This window comes from Eubalaena glacialis, chromosome 5 (assembly GCF_028564815.1).
Source record: "Eubalaena glacialis isolate mEubGla1 chromosome 5, mEubGla1.1.hap2.+ XY, whole genome shotgun sequence".
In the NCBI taxonomy this organism is placed as follows: Eukaryota; Metazoa; Chordata; class Mammalia; order Artiodactyla; family Balaenidae; genus Eubalaena; species Eubalaena glacialis.
In genome coordinates, this window is record NC_083720.1 from 37,055,419 (window position 1) to 37,078,937 (window position 23,519).

The window sequence follows — 23,519 nt, forward strand, 5'->3', positions numbered from 1 at the left end:
ATATCCACCTGCAAAAAAATAAAGTTGGACCCCTACCTTATACCATGTACAAAAATTAACTCATAGAACATCAAAGACTTAAATGTAAGACCTAAAACTATATAGCTCTTAGAAGCAAACATGTGGGAAAGCTTCATAACATTGCATTTGGCAGTGATTTCTTGGATATGACGCAAGAGCACAGGTAACAAAAGAAAAAAAACAGATAAATTGGACTACATCAAAATTAACAACATCTGTGCACCAAAGGACACAATCAACAGAGTGAAGGGCAGCTCACAGAATGGGGGAAAATATTTGCAAATCATTTATCTGATAAAAGGTTAATATCTATACCACATAAAGAAATCCTATGTCTTAGTCTGGGCTGCTATAACAAAGTATCATAGACTGAATGGCTTATACAACCCACATTTATTTCTCACAGTCCTTTAGGCTGGGAAGTCCAAGGTCAAAGTAGATATGCCAGTAGATATGGTATCTGGTGAGAACCCATTTCCTGGTTTGTAGATGGCCATCTTCTCATTGAATCCCCCTTTGGCAGAGAGCAGAAAGAGCTCTGGTCCGTTTTTCTCTTTATAAGGACACTATTTACCTCCCGAAGGCCCCATCTCCTAATACCATCACAAGGGCGGTTAGAATTTCAACATATGAATTTTGGGAATACACACAAACATTCAGTCCCTAATGTCCTGCAACTCAATAACAATAAAAACCAAACAACCAGATTAAAAAATTGGCAAGGGACTTGAATAGATATTTCTCCAAAGAAGATATACAAATGGCCAGTGAACACATGAAAATATGCTCACCATCACTAGTTATTAGGGGAATGCAAATCACCTCACGACTGTTAATGTGGCTTTTATTAAAAAAAACAGAAAATAACAAGTGTTGACAAGAATGTGGAAAAATTGGAACCCTTGTGCACTGTTGATGGGAATAAAAATGTGCAGCCTTTATGGAAGACAGTATGGTCATTCCTTAAAAAATTAAAAGTAGAATTATCATATGATCCAGCAATTCCACATCTGGGTATATCCCCAAAAGAATGGAAAGCAGGGTGTTGAAAAGATTGGTATACTCATGTTTATAGCAGCATTATTCACAAGAGCTAAAAGATGGAAACAACCCAAGTGTCTATCAATGGGTGAGTGGATAAACAGATGTGGTGTATTCATACAATGTAATATTAGCCTTAAAAAGAAAGGAAATTCTGACATATGCTACAACATAGATGAAACTTGAGGGTATTATGCTAAGTGAAATAAGCCACTCATAAAAAGACAAATACTGTATGATTCTACTAATATGAAGCCCCTAGAGTAATCATATTCATAGAGACAGAAAGTAGAATGGTGGTCACCAGGGGCTGGGGAAGAGGGAATGGGGAGTTGTTTAATGGGTACAGTGTTTCAGTTTTGCAAAATGAAAAAGTTCTGGAGGTGGATGGTGGAGATGCTTGTACAGCATGGTTGTACTTAACACAACTGTACACTTAAAAATGATTAAAATGGTAAATGTTATGTAATGTGTATTTTACTCCATTTAAAAAAATCATTCAAAATCTCCTTTTAAATGGTTAAACATTCAGAACTTAAAGCTCCTAGAAAGCAAGATCCTTCTAAGAGGTCATCAGGCACACTTATGCTAAAAGATAGTGGAGTGGCTCCTTCAGTATTCTGAGGGAAAAAGATTTTGGACCTTGAGTGATAGACTCAGCCAAGGTAACAATCAAACAAACACAAAGTAACAATATTTTAACACGTGAGAAATAAAAATATTTTCTAAACCAATTTACTTGAGAACACATAAATATGGAAAATACTCTATCAAACTGAAAAAAAAAATACAGGGAAGAGGGAGGAATGGAATCCAAAAAACAAGAAAGCAGTAAAGAGAGCTCTAATGACAGCAGTGCAGCAAGCCTAGAAAGTAGCCAGTCCTGAGTAGATCAGAATGTCAAAGACCTCTGGGAGTGATGATTTTAAGAAAAAAAAAAAAGATGAGTCTCTGCAACAGCTAATATCATTAAAGAAATGGGTGTATACCAGGAAGAAAAAAGAAAAGCAGTGAGAAACCCCAGGAAAAACAAAAAGTTACACAAGGAAGTATTGGTCCAAGTTGAAGCAAACTAAAACTATGGCATGATTTTGAAAATTGATAGTGTAAGAAAGGGCGCTGCATTAAAAATATGTGGCTTTTAGGGGCTTATATTTAGTTATACAGGATTACATTCAATTACTTTATTATGCAGTGAATACATATGTCTAATCATAATAATGATATTGTCTTTAAAATTTTTTTATTTTTAGTTTCCAGAATTAACTTATAAACCACCACAAAGACTTAATTGTGGTTGCAGAATATACATACATACATGTATGTATAAAATAAACAAATTCTGGCGGGCAGAAGTGGTGAAAGGAGAGGTGGAAGCAAATATGGGGCACTAGTTTCACCATGTTTCTTCTTTCTTTCTTAGTAAGAACACAAGAAATATTCTCTAAATTTAATGCCATAAAAACTGTTTCTGTTTTTTAAAGTTAGACAAAGGTAGCTAACTGAATATAACCATTGAAATTGGGAGAAAGTGTAGGGAGGGTTATTTGTAGGTAACAATCCTTCAAAATTTGGGGGTAAAAGTTCGTGACCTAAATCCACATCTGTCATAGCAGGAATTCATAAATAATGTGTAATGTTGACATATCAAGAAATAAAGATGTATGCATAATTTTTAGAGTATTTAAGTTAACTAACCATTGTGGTTCACTAAACCATGGAAACTAAAACCAGTATCTATTTAAGATAGTTGCCTCTGGGAAGTGGGGTTAGAAGAGGATGCAGAAGGACACACAGGGTATTTGCTTCTCTTTTTAAACCCTTGGCTTCTGTTAAAAACCTTTTTTTCCCTGGCAGGCATGCATTATTCTGCTTCTCAAAACTTGTAAAATGACTGCATGATTGGCCATTATATGGATAGAATAACTCATAGAAGCTTAAAAGATTTAACCATTCTTTGTGTTGTGGAGCATTTAGCATACAGCCACATTTGTGTTATTTTATATAATGTTCTTAAAAACAGCCTTATATATATAAATAAATCTTCATGCATATTTCTGGATCAAACCAACCTGTGTATAAGCTTTTATGCCTATTTTTGAATTATTTCCTGAGGAGTGAATCCTGGATATGAAATCACTAGGTTAAAGGGGTGAACATTTTAAAGCCCCTTGTTATGGACACAGACATTTTTTCCCTTTCATTTTTGAGTATAGACATTTTGGTGAGAGCACTCCAAAGGATGAAAGTGTCATAAAAATCTTAGTCTCTTTTAGTCCAGGCCTGTTTTCGAGGTCACCTTCTGAAGAAATGACTGGGTAACGGTCACCACATAGCATCTCCCTTTCTGTACCAGTGGAGTTGCCTTGGGTCACCCAACCCACAAAGGAAGTCAGGACCAGAATCACTCACATTTAGTCAGTGAGTGCCATAGGTTAGGCCCTCTTCTAGTGACTTCACTGAACTTTGTTCATGTCTCGTGTTTAATCCTCAGTACAACCTTTGAAAGGCTTTTGTCTCTGTCTTACAAGGGAAGAGCAAAGGCAAGGAGAGATGAAGTGATTTGCCCCAATGCCACACGGCCAGTAAGTAGCAGAGATGGGTCCCACACCCAGTGGTCTGAGTCTAGAGCCCAAGCTTCACTCTCTGTGCTGTTACAGGCCCTTATCTGTGAGAAGCAAGTAGGCTGGGTCAGCCCCGGTCAGTGTCCACAGGAAGAGTATAATCACACAAGGGGAGAAAGCATCAGCATCTTATTAGCTTCTAGCATATTGCCTGGTACACAGTGGACACCCAGTACCTATTCGTCGACTAAACAGATGAGCCAAACTTTGCACCAAGCTCCTCTGCCTTATTATTTTGTTTAATCTTCATGCTGTGAGGTATTTTTATCCCCATGTTACATATGAGAGAACTGAGGTTTCCAGAGGTCAAGCCACTTGCCCAAAGTATAGAGCTGTTTCGATAGAGGAGGCATTGTAATTCAGGCCTGTAGGATTTTTTTTTTGGCTGTGTTGGGTCTTCGTTGCTGCATGCGGGCTTTCTCTAGTTGCAGCGAGCGGAGGCTACTCTTCATTGCGGTGCACGGGCTTCTCATTGCGGTGGCTTCTCTCTTGTTGCGGAGCACGGGCTCTAGGCTGCTGGCTTCAGTAGTTGTGGCACGTGGGAGCAGTAGTTGTGGCTCGCGGGCTCTAGAGCACAGGCTCAGTAGTTGTGGCGCACGGGCTTAGTTGCTCCGCGGCATGTGGGATCTTCCTGGAACAGGGATTGAACCTGTGTCCTCTGCATTGGCAGGTGGATTCTTAACCACTGCACCACCAGGGAAGCCCCAGACCTGTAGGATTTGAAACCAGAGCTGTTTTTATTTTGCTCAGAGTGTCTTTGGGAGAATTCAAGAAGTTAATTCTTGTGAAACCCTTAGCCTAGGGGTTCTCAAAGGGTGGTAGCTTCCCCTGGGAACTTGCTAGAAATGCCTCTTCTAGGTTCCTGCCCCAGGTCTAGTGACTCAGAATCCCCGAGGGAAGGGCCCAGCAATTTGTGTTTCCACAGACCCTGCAGGTGATTCTGATGTGAGCTCCGACGTACGAGCACAGCCTTAGCCCCAAGCCTGCCCCATGCTGAGTGCTTAGGAAGATGGCAGCTGCTGCTGTCTTTGGCATCACGTTCTAGATCCCAAAGAAATGGTGGAGGGAGGGGAGGCATGTGGGGTGTCTAGAACTTACTGCTTCTCACATTTGTTATTTGGTGCCAGCCACTTCCGGCCCATCAGTGGATTCACACTGGTCCCAGGATGTCGCTGACTGGAGCCCGGAGGAAGCCTTTGAGGAGGGAGAAGTACACTGGGCACATTAAATGAAGCTCACGTGAAGTCTCAAGCTCCCCCTGGCTGGTCATTTACTGGACTGCCTGGCAGCTGGCCTGCCTCCTGCTGTGTGATGCCTCCCCAGCCACGTGCATCCTCCAGAGTGATCCTGAAGTCCAGAGTGGGCTGCACCCCTAATGGGACGTGTTCCCAGGGTGGGGGGAGCGGACAGCTTTGAGGGAAGGTGAGGGCACCGTGGATTCTTCCTCTGCCCTCTGCAAAATTCTGCCCGACTCAAAACATTTCACAGATCTTTAGTGCTGCTTTAGGTTTGTTACATATTTGATTTGAGAATTTAACATTCCTGAGCGCCTGTGATGTGCCAGGCTTGGGGTGGTTGGTCCTACTGTGTGCAAGCCTCCATGCTCAGCTCCTTGAAGTGCTTGCCCCATTTAACTTGGGCCCAGAGAGGTCCAGCAATGGTCTCAAGGCAACCAGCTAATAGGTGGCAGAGCTCGGTCTAAACCCAGGTCAGTTTCACTGACTCTGTGCTTGTTCTGCTTTAACGCAGTTGTAACTTGACTTGAAAGATGTAAAGTGTGGCCACAAACAAATCTCTCTCTCTTATCCCCATAGGTTCTACCAAACCACGGCCTCCACGCAGCAGGGTTCTTCGTGGCCTTCATCCTCTCCCTGGTGCTGACCTGGGCTGTGCTTTTCTTCATGGTTCGATATCAGTGTTTGAAGGGAAGCATGCTTACCAGACATCAGGTGGGAGTCCACGTGCATCCTCTTCTTGGAGGGTAGTTGGTTGGTGGTAGATGTGAGGTTGAAGTTTATCCTTCAGTTCAGTCAGTCTCAACTCTGGATTGATGTCAGGGCCCCCAGGGAACCGTGAGGCATGCTCATACCCAGGCCCTCCTGCACAGACTCCGACTGCTTTGTCCCGAGAGGCGTGCCCATCATTAGTTTTTAAAAGCTCCCTGGATGTTTCTAACAAACGACCAGGATTGGGAACCCCTGCAGTCTGACTGAAGAACTGAGTGCCCACCTGTATGGCCAGCTGTGCATTCATGCCACACCCTGACTCAGGTCCTGGTCTACATTTCCCTCTGAAAAGTCTTTGAAGACTTGCTTTGTTTGTCCTCAGGGTGAAGCCCAACTTTGTTTGTCCCCAGGGTGAAGCCTAGATGCCTTAACATGGCTTATAAAGAAAGTCCCCTGTGGTCCAGCTTCACATCTCAGCTTCCGGCTCCACCCAATGACTGCTGAGCTCTCCACACTCACCTGGATGCTTTTATAATCCTCTCTGCACTCTTCAATGAGCAGAACTCTGACGCATCCTTTAAGACTCATTCGGGCCTTGACTCTCCTTGGAAGTCATCACTGGCCACTTCCTGGCTAAGTTGGGGGCTCTCTCTGTGGGTTTCCGCACTAGCTTCTGGACCCCACCCAGCATTTATCCCCACCTGTAAACTCCTCAATCTCTGTTTTCCTGTCTTGGCCTGGGTTCCCACAGAAGCACATCCTGAGACTAGGATCCAAAGGCAAACAGTTTATATGGGAAGTGATCCCAGGAAGTAATGGTAGGGGGTGGGAAAGTGAGGCGGGAAGGGAAGGCAGTCAGTCAAGCTACCACTGTGGGCACCTGGGGCTTTATCCCACCCGGGATAAAGCCTGAGGGGAGAAGGAGCCGGGGTATTTAGCCATCAAATCCCATTGGTCATTGGTTGAGGACAAGGGGGTGAGGGGGCCAGGACAAAGGGTAACGTTATTTCCCTGGCATGGGCTCTGAAGGCCAGCAGGAGCCTTCAGGGGAGGAAGCGTAGGTGTTGGCTGGTGGATCTTGGGCTAAAAGGCACTGAACGGCAAGGGCAAGGGGACATGGATGAAGCATGGATGCTGGCTGCTATAATCCCCATTGCCTGGTACAGAGCCTGGCGCTTAGAAGGCACTCAGTAAACGTGTGAAGGAATGAATGAGCCCCCAGCCAGAGGCTGGGTAGACAGAAGAACGAAAGCAGGGCACAGTCCTAGGGTGAGAAGGCACTGCTGGGACTGAGCACCCTGGTAGGTTGTTTGTTCCTTCAGGGCCATGGAGGCTGCAGCTGCTGTGACTCTCACCCAGAGCTCCAGCAACTTGAAAGGAACAGCTATCATCTTTCTCCCTCACCGTACAGTGAGGAAACTGAGGCCCGTGAAGCTAAACAGCCTGCTTCACGTGGCCGAGTATAGGCTGGGACCTGGCTTCCGAGGACCACCCCGCCACCCTCTCTGGAGGCTGGCAGTCCTGTCCCATTGTTCATTTTGTTTCTGCTTCCTGGAGAAGAGAGTTGTTATTTCAAAGTGAGGTCAGCCCACAGTCTCCTTGGCAGGCAGAAGTGAGGAAAAGAAAAATGGCCCATCTAATAAGACATTCTACTTACTCTCCCAAAGCTGTTATCAATCACAGAAGAACAAAACTCACCCTGCTACTTCGATGAAGGAGCAGGATTCATTTCTTGGAGATTAAAGGCTGATTGTTAAGACCGCGGGAGGAAAGCAAAGTGTGAATTTGATTTAAGGTCTGAAGCCTCTTATAGAATTTTTTTTTTCCGGCATCACAAAACGAACTCTCTTCACATTAAAAAAATTTTTTTCCATTGTGGTAGTGACCAAGGAGACAACATGCTGTAAACAGAAGGCAGCCTTTAGAGTTAGTTAGACTTTGGGTCGAAAACCAAGCAGGCTCTTTATGAGCTGTGGGAACTCAGATAATGTCATTTCATCTCTCTGAGCTGCAGTTCCATATACGTAAAGCGGGGGCATCAACACTGACTTTGTGTGACAGTTTCATGGTATGACACATACGAGGCACAGGGACAGGAATTCTTAAATGTTAGTTATAATTATCATGCATTTCTGCAGAAATATTGATGATAGTGAGCAAAACAGGTATATCATCTACCCAATCGGAGGGTTGAGCTTAATTATCTCTGATGTCACTTCCATGTGACAACTCTATAGTCTGATTAGAAACCAGCCAGATCCATGATGTTGAAGTCCATCTGCCAACTGTAATTTTCCTCTGCATGATGATGATGATGATGGGGATGATGATGATGATGGTGGTGATGGTGATGGTGTTGGTGATAATGGTGATGATGATGATGATCATGGGGATGGGGATAATGATGGTGATGGTGATGATGGTGGTGATGATGATGGTGAAATATTTTTATTATGTCTTTATAGTTATAAAGGTCTTTCCATCCATTGCTCTGCTTTATCCACACAACAAGCCTGTGCAGGGCTACCAGAATTATTATCCCACTTCTCTGATGAGAAAATGAGGCTCAAGGAAGTGCAATGTCTTGCCTGAGTCTTACCAGCTCACAAGTGGTGGGGCCAGCTAGGTTCTCTGACTGCAGATCCCCGCCTTCCCTCATGACTTTTCAAGCATGTGACATTCACAAGAAGGCCTACTCAATTGTGGTTTCTGAAATTCTCCTGAAGGTCCAGCATCATGAGAGCAAGCTGGAGCGCTCCCAGTTCACCTCAGCTGATGGTGTGAATGAAGATCTCGCTCTAAATGACCAAATGATAGACATTCTGTCTTCAGAGGACCCCGGGAGCATGCTTCAAGCCTTAGAAGAGTAAGAATTCTAAGTCACATTATACTTCCATGGATATGATGAATGTTTTACCTGTAGCAGCATGAGAGCAAACACTGAATGTATTTCATTCATTAATTCATCCTATTAATCATTAATTTGTCATTCAGTAGTCATAATCGAACAACTGCCATGCCCTGAACACTATGCTTGGTATTTGAGAAAAGAGATAAGACATAGATTGAGCTGTGAGGCAGTCTGACCTAGTAGGAAGACAAACACAGAAACAGAAGTGACCATAAACGTTTGATGAGTACCATGCTAAGATCGGGGCTAGCTGAGCCCAGAAGAAAAAGTAATTACCTCTGAGTGGGTCATGGAGATGCTTCCCAGAGGAAGAGATATTTTAACTAATTCTTGAAGCACGGGCAGAAGTTTTTCAAGTAGATGAAGGGAGGAGAGCCTTTTCAGGCAGAGGAAAGACAGGACAGATGCCAAGATAGGAAGTGAACAAGATATGTACATTTGGTGAAGTGTAAGGAGCTCAGTATGATTGATGTGTGGATTGGAGTATTGAGTAGTGTATTGAAGGAGAGGAAGTAACGCCTTGAGAGAGAGGCCAGACCAGGTGATGTGATTGTTGGCTAAACTGAATTCAGTTCTTTTTATTTTTTATTTTATTTTAAATTTTTATCTATTTATCTATAATTTACTTTTAAGGACCAGGACCTGAGTATCTTTATTTTATTTTATTACTTATTGAGGTAATGTTGGTTTATATATTTCATGTGTACAACATTAAATATTTCTACTTCTGTATACCCTACAGTATGTTCACCACCAAAAATTTAGTTTTCATCCATCACCATACAGTTGATCCCCTTTACCCATTTTGCCCTCCCCCACCATTCCTCTGTGGTAACCACTATTCTGATCTCTGTATATACGTGTTTGATTTTGTTCATTTATTTTGTGTTTTTGTTTGTTTATTTTCTATATTCCACATATGACTGAAATCATATGATATTTTCTTTCTCCACCTGACTTATTTTACTTACATAATGCCCTCAAGGTCCATCTATGTTGTTGCAAATGGCAAGATTTCATCTTTTTATGGCTGAATAATATTCCATACACATATCACATCTTTATCCATTCATCTGTTAATGGGCACTTAGGTTGCTTCCATATTTTGGCAATTGCAGTGATGCAATGAGCATAGGAGTGAATGTATCTTTTCAAATTAATGTTTTCATATTCTTTGGATAAATACCCAGAAGTGGGATAGCTGGATTATATAGTGGTTCTGTTCTTATTTTTTTTGAGGAATCTCCATACTCTTTTCCATCATGGCTACACCAATTTACATTCGCACCAACACTTGTTATTTCTTGCCTTTTTGATAATAGTCATTCCAACAGGTGTGAGGTGATATCTCATTGTGGTTTTAATTTGCATTTCCCTAATAATTCGTGCTATTGTTTTCATGTGCCTGTTGGCCATCTGTATGTCTTCTTTGAAAAAATGTCTATTCAGCTCCACCCATTTTTCAATTGGGTTGTTTTGTTGTTGAGTTGTATCTGTTCTTTATATATTTTGGATATTACTACTTATCAGATATATTGTTTACAAATATCTTCTCCCATTCAGTGGGTTGTCTTTCCGTTTTGCTGATAGTTTCGTTTCCTTTGCTATGCAGAATCTTTTTAGTTTGATGTAGTCCCATTTATTTATTTTTGCTTTTGATTCCTTTGCCTGAGGAGACATATCTGGAAAAATATTGTTAAGACCCATGACCAAGAGCGTACCACCTATGTTTTCTTCTAAGAGTTTTATGGTTTCAGGTTTTACATTTAAGTCTTCAATCCATTTTGAATTGACTTTGGTGTATGATATGAGATAGTGATCTAGTTTCATTTTTTTTTGCATGTGGTTGTCCAGCTTTCCCAACACCATTTATTGAAGAGACTGTCCTTTATCCATTGTATGTTCTTTGCTCCTTTGTTGTAAATTAATTGTCCATATATGCATGGGTTTGTTTCTGGGCTCTCAATTCTGTTCCATTGATCTATGTATCTGTTTTTGTGCCAGTACCACACCGTTTTGATTACTATGGCTTTGTAATATAGTTTGAAATCAGGGAGTGTGATACCTCCAGCTTTGTTCTTTTTCTCTCAGGATTGCTTTGGCTATTCAGGGTCTTTTGTGGTTCCACGTAAATTTTAGAATTTTTGTTCTATTTCTGTGAAAAATGTCCTTGAGATTTTGATAGAGTTTGCATTGAATCTGTAGATTACTTTAGGTAATATGGATGCTTTAACAATGTCATTCTTCCAATCCACTAGCATGGAATATTTTTCCATTTATTTGTGCCTCCTTCAATTACTTTCAACAGTGTTTTATAATTTTCAGTGTACATATTTTCACTTCTTTGGTTAAATTTATTCTTAGTTATTTTATATTTTTTGCTGTGATTGTAAATGGGATTTTTTTTCTTAATTTCTCTTTCTGGTAGCTCATTGTTAGCGTATAGAAATGCAACAGATTTTTGTATGTTGATTTGTACCCTGCAATTTTATGTGTTTGTTTATTATTTCTTTTAGTTTTTTGGTGGAGTCTTTAGAGTTTTCTATGTATAAAATTATGTCATCTGCAAATAGTGACAGCTTTACTTCTTTCTTTCCAATTTGGATAACTTTAGTTTTTTTCTTCCCTAATTATTCTGGCTAGGACTTCCAATACTGTGTGAAATAATTTCTCCCTTTAGGTCTGTTAATAATTGTTTTATATATTTTGGTGCTCCTATGTTAGGTGCATATACATTAATAACTGTTATGTCTTCTTAGTGAATTTTCCCCTTTATAATTATATACTGTTCATTTTTGTCTCTTGTTACCTTTTGGGCTTGAAGTCTATTTTGTCTGATATGAGTATGGCTACACCCCCTTTTTTGGCTGTCATTTGCTTGAAGTATCATCTTCCATCCCTTCACTTTGAACATGTGCTTGTCTTTAGAGCTGAGATGGGTCTCCTGGAGGTAGCATGTAGTTGGGTCTTGTTTTTTAATCCATCCAACCACTCCATGTCTTTTGATGGGTGAATTCAGTCCATTTACATTTAAGGTTATTGTGATAGATGAGGACTTAGTACTGCCATTTTATCTTTTGTTTTCTGGTTGCTCTATCTCTCCACTGTTTTCTTTCCCCCTGTGTTTCTGTCTGCCATTTTGATTTGGTGGTTTTCTCTGATGTTTTTCTCAGTTTCCTCTTTTTATGTTTCGTGTCTCTGCCCTAGATTTATGTTTTGTGGTTTGTATAAAACTTTTCATAGATAAAATAGTCCTTTTTATGCTGATAGCGTCTTCGTTATCACGAAGTTATCTTCGTTCAACTCTATGGGTTCCATCCTTTTCCTCTTCCCCTTTTATGTTTTTGTTTTCTCAAATTATCCATTTTTATGTTGTGAGTTACCAAACTGAAGTAGTTACCATTATTTTTTCTGCTTTTTTCCCCTCCTTTAACCTTTATGATATGATAAAATGTTTTAAAACCTATTCTGGGAAAGAGTAACAATTTTCTGATTCTGTTTATCACCTTACTCAAACTTTTGGGTACTTTGCCTTTTTGTTTCTGATCAAAGGGCTCCTTTCAACATTTCTTGTAAGACAGGTCTGGTGGTGATGAACTCCCTCAGCTGTTGTTGTGTGGGAAAACCTTTATTTCTCCTTCATATCTGAATGATAACTTTGCTGGATAGAATATTATTGGGTGACAGTTTTTATCTTTCAGTATTTTGAGAATGTCATTCTGCTCCCTCCTGGCCTATAAAGTTTCTGTGGAGAAATCTGGTGATAGCCTAATGGTGATTCCTTTGTAGGAACCTTTTTCCCTGGCTGCCTTTAAAATTCTTTCCTTGTCATTGACTTTTGACAATTTTAATATAGTGTGTCTTGGAGAAGGTCTTTTTGCCTTGAGGTAATTAGGTGTTCTCTTAGCTTCATAGACTTGTATATCCAGTTCCTTTCCCAGCTTTGTGAATTCTCAGTTATCATTTCTTTAAATAAACTCTCTGTTCTTTTCTCCCTCTCTTCCCTGGGATACTCATTACCTTAATGTTACCCTTCCTAAAAGAGTTGAATAACTCTCATAGAATGTCCCTGTTTTTTAACATCTTATTTCTCTTTCCTCTTCTACTTGTATCTTTCTAGATTTCTATTTTTGAGCTCAGTCATTCTCTCCTCCATATGGGCTGCTCTATTTCCAAAACTTTCTAATGCATTATTTACCTTGTTTATGAGTTCTTCAGCTCCAGAATTTCTGTTTGATTCTTTTTTTGAGTTTCAATTTCTTTGGTAAAGCATTCCTTCTATTCATTAATTTTATTTCTCAGCCCATTGAACTGCCTTTCTGAGTTTTCTTGTAGCTCACTGAGTTTCTTCATGACAGCTATTTTGAATTCTTTATATGTTAGATCCCAGTATTCCGTGACTTTCAGTTTGGTTTCTGGAGATTGTCATTTTCTTTTTGTGGTGCAGTGTTACTGTGGTTCTTCATGGTGCTTGGTGAGTTGTTCCTCTGCCAGTGCCTTTGAAGTAGCAAACACCTTTGTGCTTGATTCTGCGCTGCCTCTAGTTATATCTGAGAGTTGGCACTTTTCATCCTCCACTGCCTCCGTCAGAGGTGTGGCTCCATGTCTTCATTATCACTTCTTGTGTCTCTGGGTTTGTTGGTGCCTTGCTGTTGCCACTGTCACTGGCATTGCTACCTGGGGCACCAGGATGAAAGGCTTTTCTGCCACGTCTGGGAATCCCTGAGTTGCAGGCTCTGCCACCACAAGGGGTAGTGGAGGGGAGCTGGATTCACACAGGCACCTCTGCCTTGTCCAGTGTTGCACAGTTCATGGGCTCTGCTGCTGGGGGTTAGGGGGTTGAGGGATCAGAGTCATGGGTGCCTCGGTGGCTGGAGGGACAGGGTCCCAGACCCCACTGCCACTGCTGCCCACTTACCTATGGCCATGGGCACTGCTGCGGCCAGGATGTCAGTCTTGTGTGCTGCTTCCCCCTGCTGCTACTGGGATCTTTGGGGCTGTGGGTTCATCTGCCGTGACTTGGGGGGCCAGGACTGCAGGCACCAGTCCTGTTCTTCCCCCAGTTCTGCCCCCTCTGTGTGTTCCAGTCTGCTCACCTTTAGATGTACAAATGTGTGGAATTCTCTGGCATCCTGTCAGGCAGAGGCACCTTTGTTGCATTGTGGGTGCTTTACTGATTACTGATTGAAGGGGAGACAAAGAGAGTGTCTCACTCCACCATGATGCTGATGTCCTCCAGTACACCCATTTCTTTTTATTTATTTAACAAATACTTATAATGTTCTATGTATGAATAATAGAACGTAGAGCCAGACATGGTTCTAAGAACTTTGCAAATATGTATAATCCTCTCAACAACCCTAGGAAGCAGGCATTGATGTTTTTACCATCTTACAGGTGAGGACTTAAGGTTAAAAAGCTTGCCCTAGGGCACACACTAGTAAATGAGAGGGGCAGGTTTCAAACCCACTCACTGTGGCTCCAGGGTGCATGCCCTTAATCAGGGTGCTGCACTGACCACGATTTCTCCTGGCCAGGCAATGGACAGTCTGCTGGCTGACTGTCACTCAGTAAGTTTCATCAATTTGGCCTTTCCTTCTTTCACTTCACAGATATTGGCAGATGACTTCTTTATATGTTCCCTTTTTTCAGTTGTTGCTAAAATTCTCAGTCTTATCTTTTATTTCCTCAAACATATTAAGCATAATTATTAAGTCTCTGTCTGAAAACTTCATTATCTTTACCCCTGTTCTGTGTCTATTACCTCTTGTTCCTCTGAGTTTGTGATCCTATTTTCCTGTCTCCTTGTATGCCTAGGTAGTTTTGATTGTGTGCCAGACATTGTAAATGAAAATGGAGGAGATAGTTTGAGGACTAGGGTGATGTTATCTTCCTCCAGGCAACTAAGGGTTTTATTATGGATTACCTCAATCTAATCAGAAATTGAGTTCATTCGAAGCTGGACTTCATTTCCTCCAAGGGCTGATCTGTTTCAGGTGTCCTTTACTACTAAGGTATGAATACCAGCCAAAAGGCCAAGGGACTTTATCATGGTGACATCTCCTCAGCAGTATTTGGACTCCAGTTTTCATCATCAGAAATTCTGCTCAGCTTTTCAGCCCCTGGGCTGCCTCTTCTAGAACCACAAGATGCTCTTAGGAACACAGTGACCCCAAATATGGGACTGCCATCTCTGAGCTTCCTTATTCTCCTAGATCTTAGCCTCATATTTATTCACTGCCTTGTTAGCTCTCAGATGCTTCCAAACAGATTTTGTTTTTGTCCAACTTTTCTAACTGTTTTCAGTGGGATAGTTTGTCAAAATTACCTAGACCACCCTTAATAGGAACAGAACCCTTCTTTGTGTAAACCATACTCTGGGCAATGAACCAGATACAGTCCCTGTTATCAGTGGCAGCCTAGGAGGGAGATAGACGTGGAAACAGACAAGGCTCAAAATAGCATAGAGCAATAGGACCATTGAGTGCATTGGTTAAGACCATGGTCCCTGGAGTTAGGTCAGGTTTAAATCTGGGGTGTATACCCATGTGGCCTTGGTTTACTTACTTAAGTGATGGCTTAGGATGGAGAAGAGGAGCGGGGTCACAGAGATCTCTGGATGTCAGGGCTCCATAGTAGGCATTGGAGACCCAGGCAATGGTTTATTAACATGGGTAGATTTTGTTTTAAAAGACTACTCTGAATGCAGATGGCAAATGGCTTAGAGGGGAGAGCGAGGGAGACTTTGCAGGAGATGTTGAGGTGTGATGTTGGGTGGTAACGGTAGACTTGAGTAGGAGAGGGTCAAGTGGGAAGATCCTACAGAACTGGGTAACTCGTTGTTACCTTACTGTGTGTGTATGCACAGGGCGGGTGCAGTTTGGACATTGAAGGGGAGGGAAAATTTTTGGATGACTCCCCAGGGTTCTGGGTTTTGTTTGTTAGTTTATTTATGTATTTGTGTTTGAGGGGGAGAGGGGGGGGACCACCCAACAGTTCCAGCTGCTCAGTAGATCCAGAGGCTGCAGAAGTGTCCAGGAGATTGGAGGAAGGAGAGGGGTTCACTTTCAGGACAGTAGTTAGATGCTGAATCTGGGGCAGAGGTCTTTGGAAGATGTTTTTATGCCAAATATACCATCTGAAGAGATTGGATTCTCATTTGGTTTTATCAGCTCTTTATTTTTTCTGTCTTTGCTTTCTTGTTATACTGCTAATTATTAATACTGGGACCATGTGGGAACCCTTCAAACTGGATTCCATGTACAGCAAACTTTTTCTGAGTCTAGAGTCAAGAGGCATAGCTTCATCTGCCCATTTCCCACTGGGGAGTAATTTCTATGAATTTTGAGTCATTACCATACTGATAAGTTATAATACCTTATATTCTTGTATAATAACTCATATTTGGGTAGTATATAAAAATGTACAGTCTCTTTCCCAGGCCTTAGTTAATTTGGTCCTCATACCGATGCTCTTTAGGGCATCTTATTTTCAGTAGTTGATAGTTGAAGAATCTGATGTATGGCTAAGTAAAGAGGTTTATCCATAGTCACACATCTAGTAAGTGACAGAACAGGTCTTGAGCTTTCTCAGAATTTAATATTGAGCACATGATACTTTACAAATATTCCCTGAGCCTCAGTTTCCTCATCTCTCATCTGGGGAAACCATAACCTACCTACTGCCCTGGGATACTGTGAAGTGTACTGATATGAAAGATACATGATGGTAGAGTTTTCACTGCGATGTTGCCTCTAAGCCTGGATCTAAGTTAAAGGGAGATTAGCGGATGCTGAAGAGAAGTGTTCAAGATGATCAGCACTTTCTTGAGTCTTTCTCAAGAACATTGCAGATAGAACCGAAAATGGAAGAGCTTGTTACTGAACCAAACTGGGGTCCACTCACCTGTTTGCAGTAAAGCCAATCTACTGACACCTGCTTGTGGTGAAGGAAAGTATAGCTTGATTGCAGGGCGCCAAGCAAGGAGTTCAGGGCAGCTAGTGCTTAAAACCCCAAACTCCTGGGTAGGTTTCATCAAAGAATTTTTTAAATTTTATTTTATTGAAGTATAGTTGATTTACAATGTTGTGTTAATTTCTACTGTACGTCAGAATGATTCAGTTATACATATATACATTCTTTTTCATTATGGTTTATCACTAGATACTGAATACAGTTCCCTGTGCTATACAGTAGGACCTTGTTGTTCATCCATTCTATATATAATAGTTTTCAGCAAAGCATTTTTAAAAAATTTTTATTGGAGTATAGTTGCTTCACCATGTTGTATTAGTTCCTGCTGTACAGCAATGTGAATCAGTTGTACATATACATATATCCACTCTTATTTAGATTTCCTTCCCACTTAGGTCACCACAGAGCACTGAGTCGATCAGCAAGGCATTTTTAAAGGCCAGGTGAGGGAGGAGCCTCCCAGGGTATGTGATCAGCTCCTGCACAGTTCTCTGATTGGTTGATGGTGAGGTAACAGGGCGGAGTCACAAGAGTTAACATTATCAATCCTCAGGCACCAGTAGGTCCTGGGGCTACATGCTCATGTAGTTTATTTCTTCCATTTGGTAGGGGTTTTAGCATCTGTAAAACAGCTCAAGAAATGTGCATCCGATACTGTTATCTAGGTCCTTCAGAGAGGAGCTACAGCAGAGGATATGAGGGAGGGGTCTGTCCCGGGAAGGCCCCATAGGGTCCTGCTCTGTTACAAGCTCAGAGGCAAAATTGAGCATCTGTGTGATCCTGTCTCCCTGGAACCTGATGGTGAATAGACATGGACCCAAGATAGAATCGGAAACAGAGAGTGTGGCCTCCTCGTCTTTAGAGGGACCGCTTATCGGCCCGAGAGGAGAAATCTGTTGTGTCTGACTCACAACACTTTGTGGGCTGAGGGTATTCTAAGCAGAGAGGGGCTTTCCTCCTGCTTGAAAGGCAGCTCCTTCCCAGCTGAGTGAGTGCCTCGGTGCAGGGCCAGGCCATCAGCTTCGTGAGTGCTGGGCTGACCTGGCACCCAGCTGGGAATCGGGCCTGTTAATCCATTGCTGGGTGTCAGGGTTGTGCAGCCATTCAGTTGTGAGCCTTCATTTTAGCTTAATTCCCTCATCAGAATGCCAAGGGCGACAAATTAAAATTCTCCACACTGTCTGAGAGAGCGGAGGGAGGACAGGCAGTGGGGAGAAGGGGGGTGGTTACTGGCAGAGATTCGTGAATATCTCTAATTATATTAAGTGGTACGAGCAGGTGATTATCCATGTATTTCATAACTAAAAGTCTGTTTTCTTCCAAAACTTGAAAATGAGTAGAGTGAAATGATTTGGTTTGTGTGATCAGCACTTAGATATTTCATTTTGCAAGTAGATCAGACTCTGTCACCTTCTGACCTGAGTAATTAATGAAGCCAAATCCAGTTTTTGCACCCTGACGCCAAATTAAATCTTGGAGACAGAGTTTTGGGTGAAGTAGAAAAGAATAGCTTTATTTCTTTGCCATGCAAAGTGGGCCACAGTGGGATATTGCCCTCAAAACTGTGTGTGCCAACCTGGAGCGGGTAGGGAGAAGTTTTTTGGTTTTTTGGTTTTTTTTTTTTATTTATTTTTGGCTGTGTTGGGTCTTCGTTTCTGTGCGAGGGCTTTCTCCAGTTGTGGCAAGCGGGGGCCACTCTTCATCGCGGTGCGCGGGCCTCTCTCTATCACGGCCTCTCTTGTTGCGGAGCACAGGCTCCAGACGCGCAGGCTCAGTAGTTGTGGCTCACGGGCCTAGTTGCTCCGCGGCATGTGGGATCCTCCCAGACCAGGGCTCGAACCCGTGTCCCCTGCATTGGCAGGCAGGTTCTCAATCACTGCGCCACCAGGGAAGCCCCAGGGAGAAGTTTTATAGTAATAGTTCAAACAGGGCGTGATCAGCTCGTGGACATTCTTCTGATTGGTTGGTGGTGAGGTAAGCGGGAGTCAGCATCATCAACCTTCTGGTTCCAACTGGCCTGGAGTCTACGGGCTTGCGGGCAGCACACAGTTAATTTCTCCCACCTGGTGGGGGTCTCAGTATCTGCAAAACAGCTCAAAGATATTGTTATGTGTATCCCTTGAGGGGGAACCAGCACCCTGCCCCAAGGCAGCACTATTTCTTGACTGTTCCTCCCTTGTCTAGTATCCTCTCCCTTCCCTAATTAGCATCTGTTTGAACCTGCCCTTTGGTACTCAGGGAAGTTCATAGAGGCTGAATGAAGCCTATTTCCTGTGATCAAGAAATGGGGGACACAGAAAGGCTTTTTGCCCAGGAGCCCCACAGGGTCTTGCTCGGTATCATTAGTACTATAAAATAGGAAAGTATTGATCATCCCGGTTTTGTTTTAGATTCAAGAAGTGTTAGCCTATGAAAAGCTAACACTAATATAGGGGTAAAGTCTTCCTTTATCCCTATATTTTATGAGATTATTCTCAGCTGCTGCAATTTGCTGATCCTGGTGTGTGAATGCAATAGGGATATTGGGGTTCACCAAGATTTTATTCTTGTAAATTACTTAGTAACTCTGGACTTTTATATTTATTTCTCCTTGGGAACTGATCTTATTTTGTCTGAGGAGTGTTTAACATTGATTATCAAGCATGACCTGAAAGTCCTCAGCTAGAGAACTAAATTTTCTCCTCCCTTCCTTCTCCCATCTCTCTGCCCTCCCTCCCCATCCTGACACTCAATATTTATTGCATACCAGTTCTGTTTAAAGCACTGTGATTGGACGCTCATTTTGGGACCTGGTGATTGTTTAAAAAATCGTAGCATTGCCAATTACTTTTAATCTTTCCGTCTTGATTTATGTCAGGCTTAGAAACTCCCGGAAAGAAAAATGTCACTCAGAATGTCAGGGGATTAATATGCATGGGAATCTGTGATAGTCTCCCCACTAAAAATAGAGTTTTTCTCCAGCAAATCATTTATCGCATTTGTAATTCTTACCTGAGGTTTAGCTGGGATTCTAAATATGCCTGTGATTTGATTGCCACCTCATTTCCGAGACCCATCAGAGCCATAACTTTGCCTTATATTGCTGATTTATTTTTGACAAAGAGCATTTCCTTGGTTTGCTTGGTTGTTTATCTTTTACATTGTTTATTCATAGGCTGCCTCTTACACAGAGCATTTGAGGAAGGAATATTTCCTTTGATTTTTATCAGGCTCCCCAGCTATGGTCCTAATGGAGGTGGCTCAGCCCCAGGCATGCTGGGACAGGAGAAAGGAGGAAATGACCACGACTTGCTGGTCCCGGAAGCTTCTGGAAGCATAGTGTGCCCACAGGGTTTTAGCTCCAGCCTTGCTCTGGCTCTGACCGCCACCAAGCATCTCACACCCATGCCCTTACTTAATTCTCATAGCAACCCTAACAAAGGATTCTGATGTTCGGGAAGGTTTATTGGTTTTGCGTGAGGTCACACAAGTGGTAATAGATTTTGTCCCAGGCCTGAGTGCTTTCAAATCCACCGTTCTATTGACAGAACAGCTTTTTAAAGACTGAGCTTAGGTTTTTCTAGAGAGGCAAAGAAAAATAAGAGAAGATAGTAAGTCCAGATCTGTGTTTATTTCCTTTGTTATTAAAAGGAAGCTTATTGCTATCTTTCCATGCTACCAACATCACCTTCTAAACTGCCTCAAAATCATGTTTTTTTGTTTTTTTGTTTTTTTTCACACACACTGTATTTTATTTTTACAAGAGATAAATAGACTGACACCAAGCATTGTACATGGATGACCACAACAAAAGCAACAATGATTGCAATTACCAAACATGAAACACACTCATACTATGTCATAATATTGACATTCAGTCCAGTAATCCTCCACTGCAACAGCTCCTTTACTTTGCAGTGAAAATTGATTTGTATATTCTTTGCCTCTGAGTTCTTGTGGGATTTTTTCTTTTTTAAAATTCAACCAGAAAGTCACAAAAATTATACTCATCTTCATCAGTTCACTCAGTCCCATGTAATTAATTTTTTTTTTTCATCTTGATCTTTTGTTAGCACTTTTATGAGCTCATCAGTTTTTCATTAGAGTTCTGAAAATGCTTATTCATTCAGTTCAGCAGTACAGTCAGGTACCAGAAACCTGTACTTGTCAGAGTCTTTTCCATGAATTTCCTGAAGATGAAACCCTTTTATAGGAACATATTTACAAAAGCATCAGAGTACACCCAGAACTGTCTGTAAATGACAAAAGACTTAAAAATGACCACGGTTAAAGATTTGATGAAAGTTCATAATAATGCAGTTGACAAGAAAATTAGTTATTTCTGAGGTATACATTTTAAAGTAATAACTAGGATTATGACTTATAACATTATACCAGAACATATAAGATTTTTAGAAATTTCATGTAATGTCCGAAACATTTATATTAACATATTTCCATACAAATAACCCAATGAAAGTTTAGTATTAGTTGTTTTGTTTGTTTGTTTATACTGCAGGTTCTTATTAGTCATCAATTTTATACACATCAGTGTATACATGTCAATCCCAATCGCCCAATTCAGCACACCACTATCCCCACCCCACCGCAGTTTTCCCCCCTTGGTGTCCATATGTCTGTTCTCTACATCTGTGTCTCAACTTCTGCCCTGCAAACCGGCTCATCTGTACCATTTTTCTAGGTTCCACATACATGCGTTAATATACAATATTTGTTTTTCTCTTTCTGACTTACTTCACTCTGTATGACAGTCTCTAGATTCATCCATGTCTCAACAAATGACTCAATTTCGTTCCTTTTTATGGCTGAGTAATATTCCATTGTATATATGTACCACAACTTCTTTATCCATTCGTCTGTTGATGGGCATTTAGGTTGCTTCCATGACCTGGCTATTGTAAATAGTGCTGCAATGAACATTCGGGTGCATGTGTCTTTTTGAATTACAGTTTTCTCTGGGTATATGCCCAGTAGTGGGATTGCTGGGTCATATGGTAATTCTATTTTTAGTTTTTTAAGGAACCTCCATATTGTTCTCCATAGTGGCTGTATCAATTTACATTCCCACCAACAGTGCAAGAGGGTTCCCTTTTCTCCACACCCTCTCCAGCATTTGTTGTTTGTAGATTTTCTGATGATGCCCATTCTAATTGGTGTGAGGTGATACCTCATTGTAGTTTTGATTTGCATTTCTCTAATAATTAGTGATGTTGAGCATCTTTTCATGTGCTTCTTGGCCGTCTGTATGTCTTCTTTGGAGAAATGTCTATTTAGGTCTTCTGCCCATTTTTGGATTGGGGTGTTTGTTTCTTTAATATTGAGCTGAATGAGCTGTTTATATATCATGTTTTGTACTGAAATCGAGCAAGACCCTGTGGGGCTCCTTGCACAGAAGTCTTTATGTCCTGTTTCTTGACTCTAACCTCCATGACCTTCCCTGAGTTCCAAAGGGCAGATTCAAACAGTTGCTAATCCACAAAGGGAAGGGATGCAAAGACAAGGGAGAGGCAGCCAAGAAACAATAGTGCAGCCTTGGGACAGGGTCCTGGTTCCAACTCAAGGGATACACATAACAGTGCCTTTAAGCTCTTTAAGATGTCCACATTCTTCATATGAGAAAGACCACCTGAGGCTACATTAAAGGAACCAGAGAAGCTCATCAAGAAGATTACCTGAGACCAGATTAGAGGTGCTGGCCAAGCATACATCCTAATCTTATCAGCAACCCCACCCTTGAACCGTTGCTATAAAACTCCCCATCAAATCCTCCTGGGTTGGGACACATAGTTTTCAAGGTCAGGGACCTGCTGTGTTCCCCTTTGCCTGGCAAAACAATAAAGCTATTCTTTTCTACTTCACCCAAAACTCTGTTTCCAAGACTTGATTCGACACCTGTGCTGAGAGGCTGAGCTTTTGGCATCAGTACCAAGTGGGTGTTCAGAGTATTTGTAAAACTGAGGCTTTTAAACATGTGTCTAGGCATACCTGGGAGATACTGCAGGTTCTGTTCCAGGCCACGGCAGTAAAGCGAGTTCCATGAATTTTTTGGTTTCCCAGTGCGTGTAAAAGTTATGTTTACATTATACTGTAGTCTATTAAATGTGCAATAGCATTATGTCTAAGAAAACAACGTACATACCTTAATTTAAAAATACTTTATTGCCAAAAAATGCTTTTGATTTAAAGTGAGAGATGTGTAACTTCCTTTCACTTGAACCCTTAGAGGCCATTGTGGGGCTGTTACCGAGTCCAAGTTCGCTCTGCTCACTGTACAACAGGCCAATAAATTGGAGACGAGGTGTTGAGGCAAGGAACATGACTTTACTCGGAAAACCGGCAGACCGAGAAGATGGTGGACTAGGGCCCCCCAAAAAACCATTTTATAGGGGTCTGGATGCCAGTTTCTTTTATAGAATCAGAGAGGGAGGTAAAGTAAAAGGGCAGAATAGAGAGGGAGAGGCGGAGAGGAAGTAAAGTAAAAAGGGCCATCAGTCTTGAAAAACATCTCCTGGAATGGCCAGCCTCCGGGAGGGGATGTGTTCATTTCTTCTTTCTTGCAGCCATCCACAGGTGGGTAGGGTTCCCTGAAGCAGGCCATTATGTATGAGAATAATAACAAAAGCAACGAAAGCAAAGGCTAAAGTCAAAGAAAAGGATCCAACTTGGGGTCAAAATTGGCTCTTCCCTGTTACAGGTTATTAATTGGCCTCATTTCAATATTGTTGTGTCTCAGGGAATAAGGAGGCCCAAAGAGAGGGAGAGAGATGAGGGAATGGCCAGTCTGTGAAGCAGTCAGAACACACACGATATTTATTGGTTAAGTTTGCCATCTTGTATGGGCACCGTTCGTGGCGCCCCAAAACAATTACAATAGTATCATCAGAGATCACTGATCACGGGTCACCTTAACAAGTATAATAATGATGAAAAAATCTAACATATTGCGAGAATGCCAAAATGCGACACAGGGACAGGAAGTGAGCAAATGGTGTTAGAAAAATA

General features: G+C 41.7%; 1 protein-coding gene across 3 annotated transcripts in view; it reads left to right on the forward strand.

Annotated features, from left to right (window-relative positions):
- Window positions 1-23,519, forward strand: part of EVC2 (EvC ciliary complex subunit 2) — a 147,124-nt gene that overhangs the window by 36,477 nt on the left and 87,128 nt on the right. For 2 of the 3 annotated variants that reach the window (XR_009701089.1, XM_061192089.1), the window contains exons 8-9: window positions 5,501-5,635; window positions 8,359-8,498. Coding sequence is in view for 2 of the 3 variants with exons in the window: in XM_061192089.1 (XP_061048072.1) it covers window positions 5,501-5,635; window positions 8,359-8,498 (275 nt within the window). In the remaining variant the exon portion in view is untranslated. The remainder of the gene's footprint in view (window positions 1-5,500; window positions 5,636-8,358; window positions 8,499-23,519) is intronic. The other variant, XM_061192090.1, reaches the window with a different exon arrangement.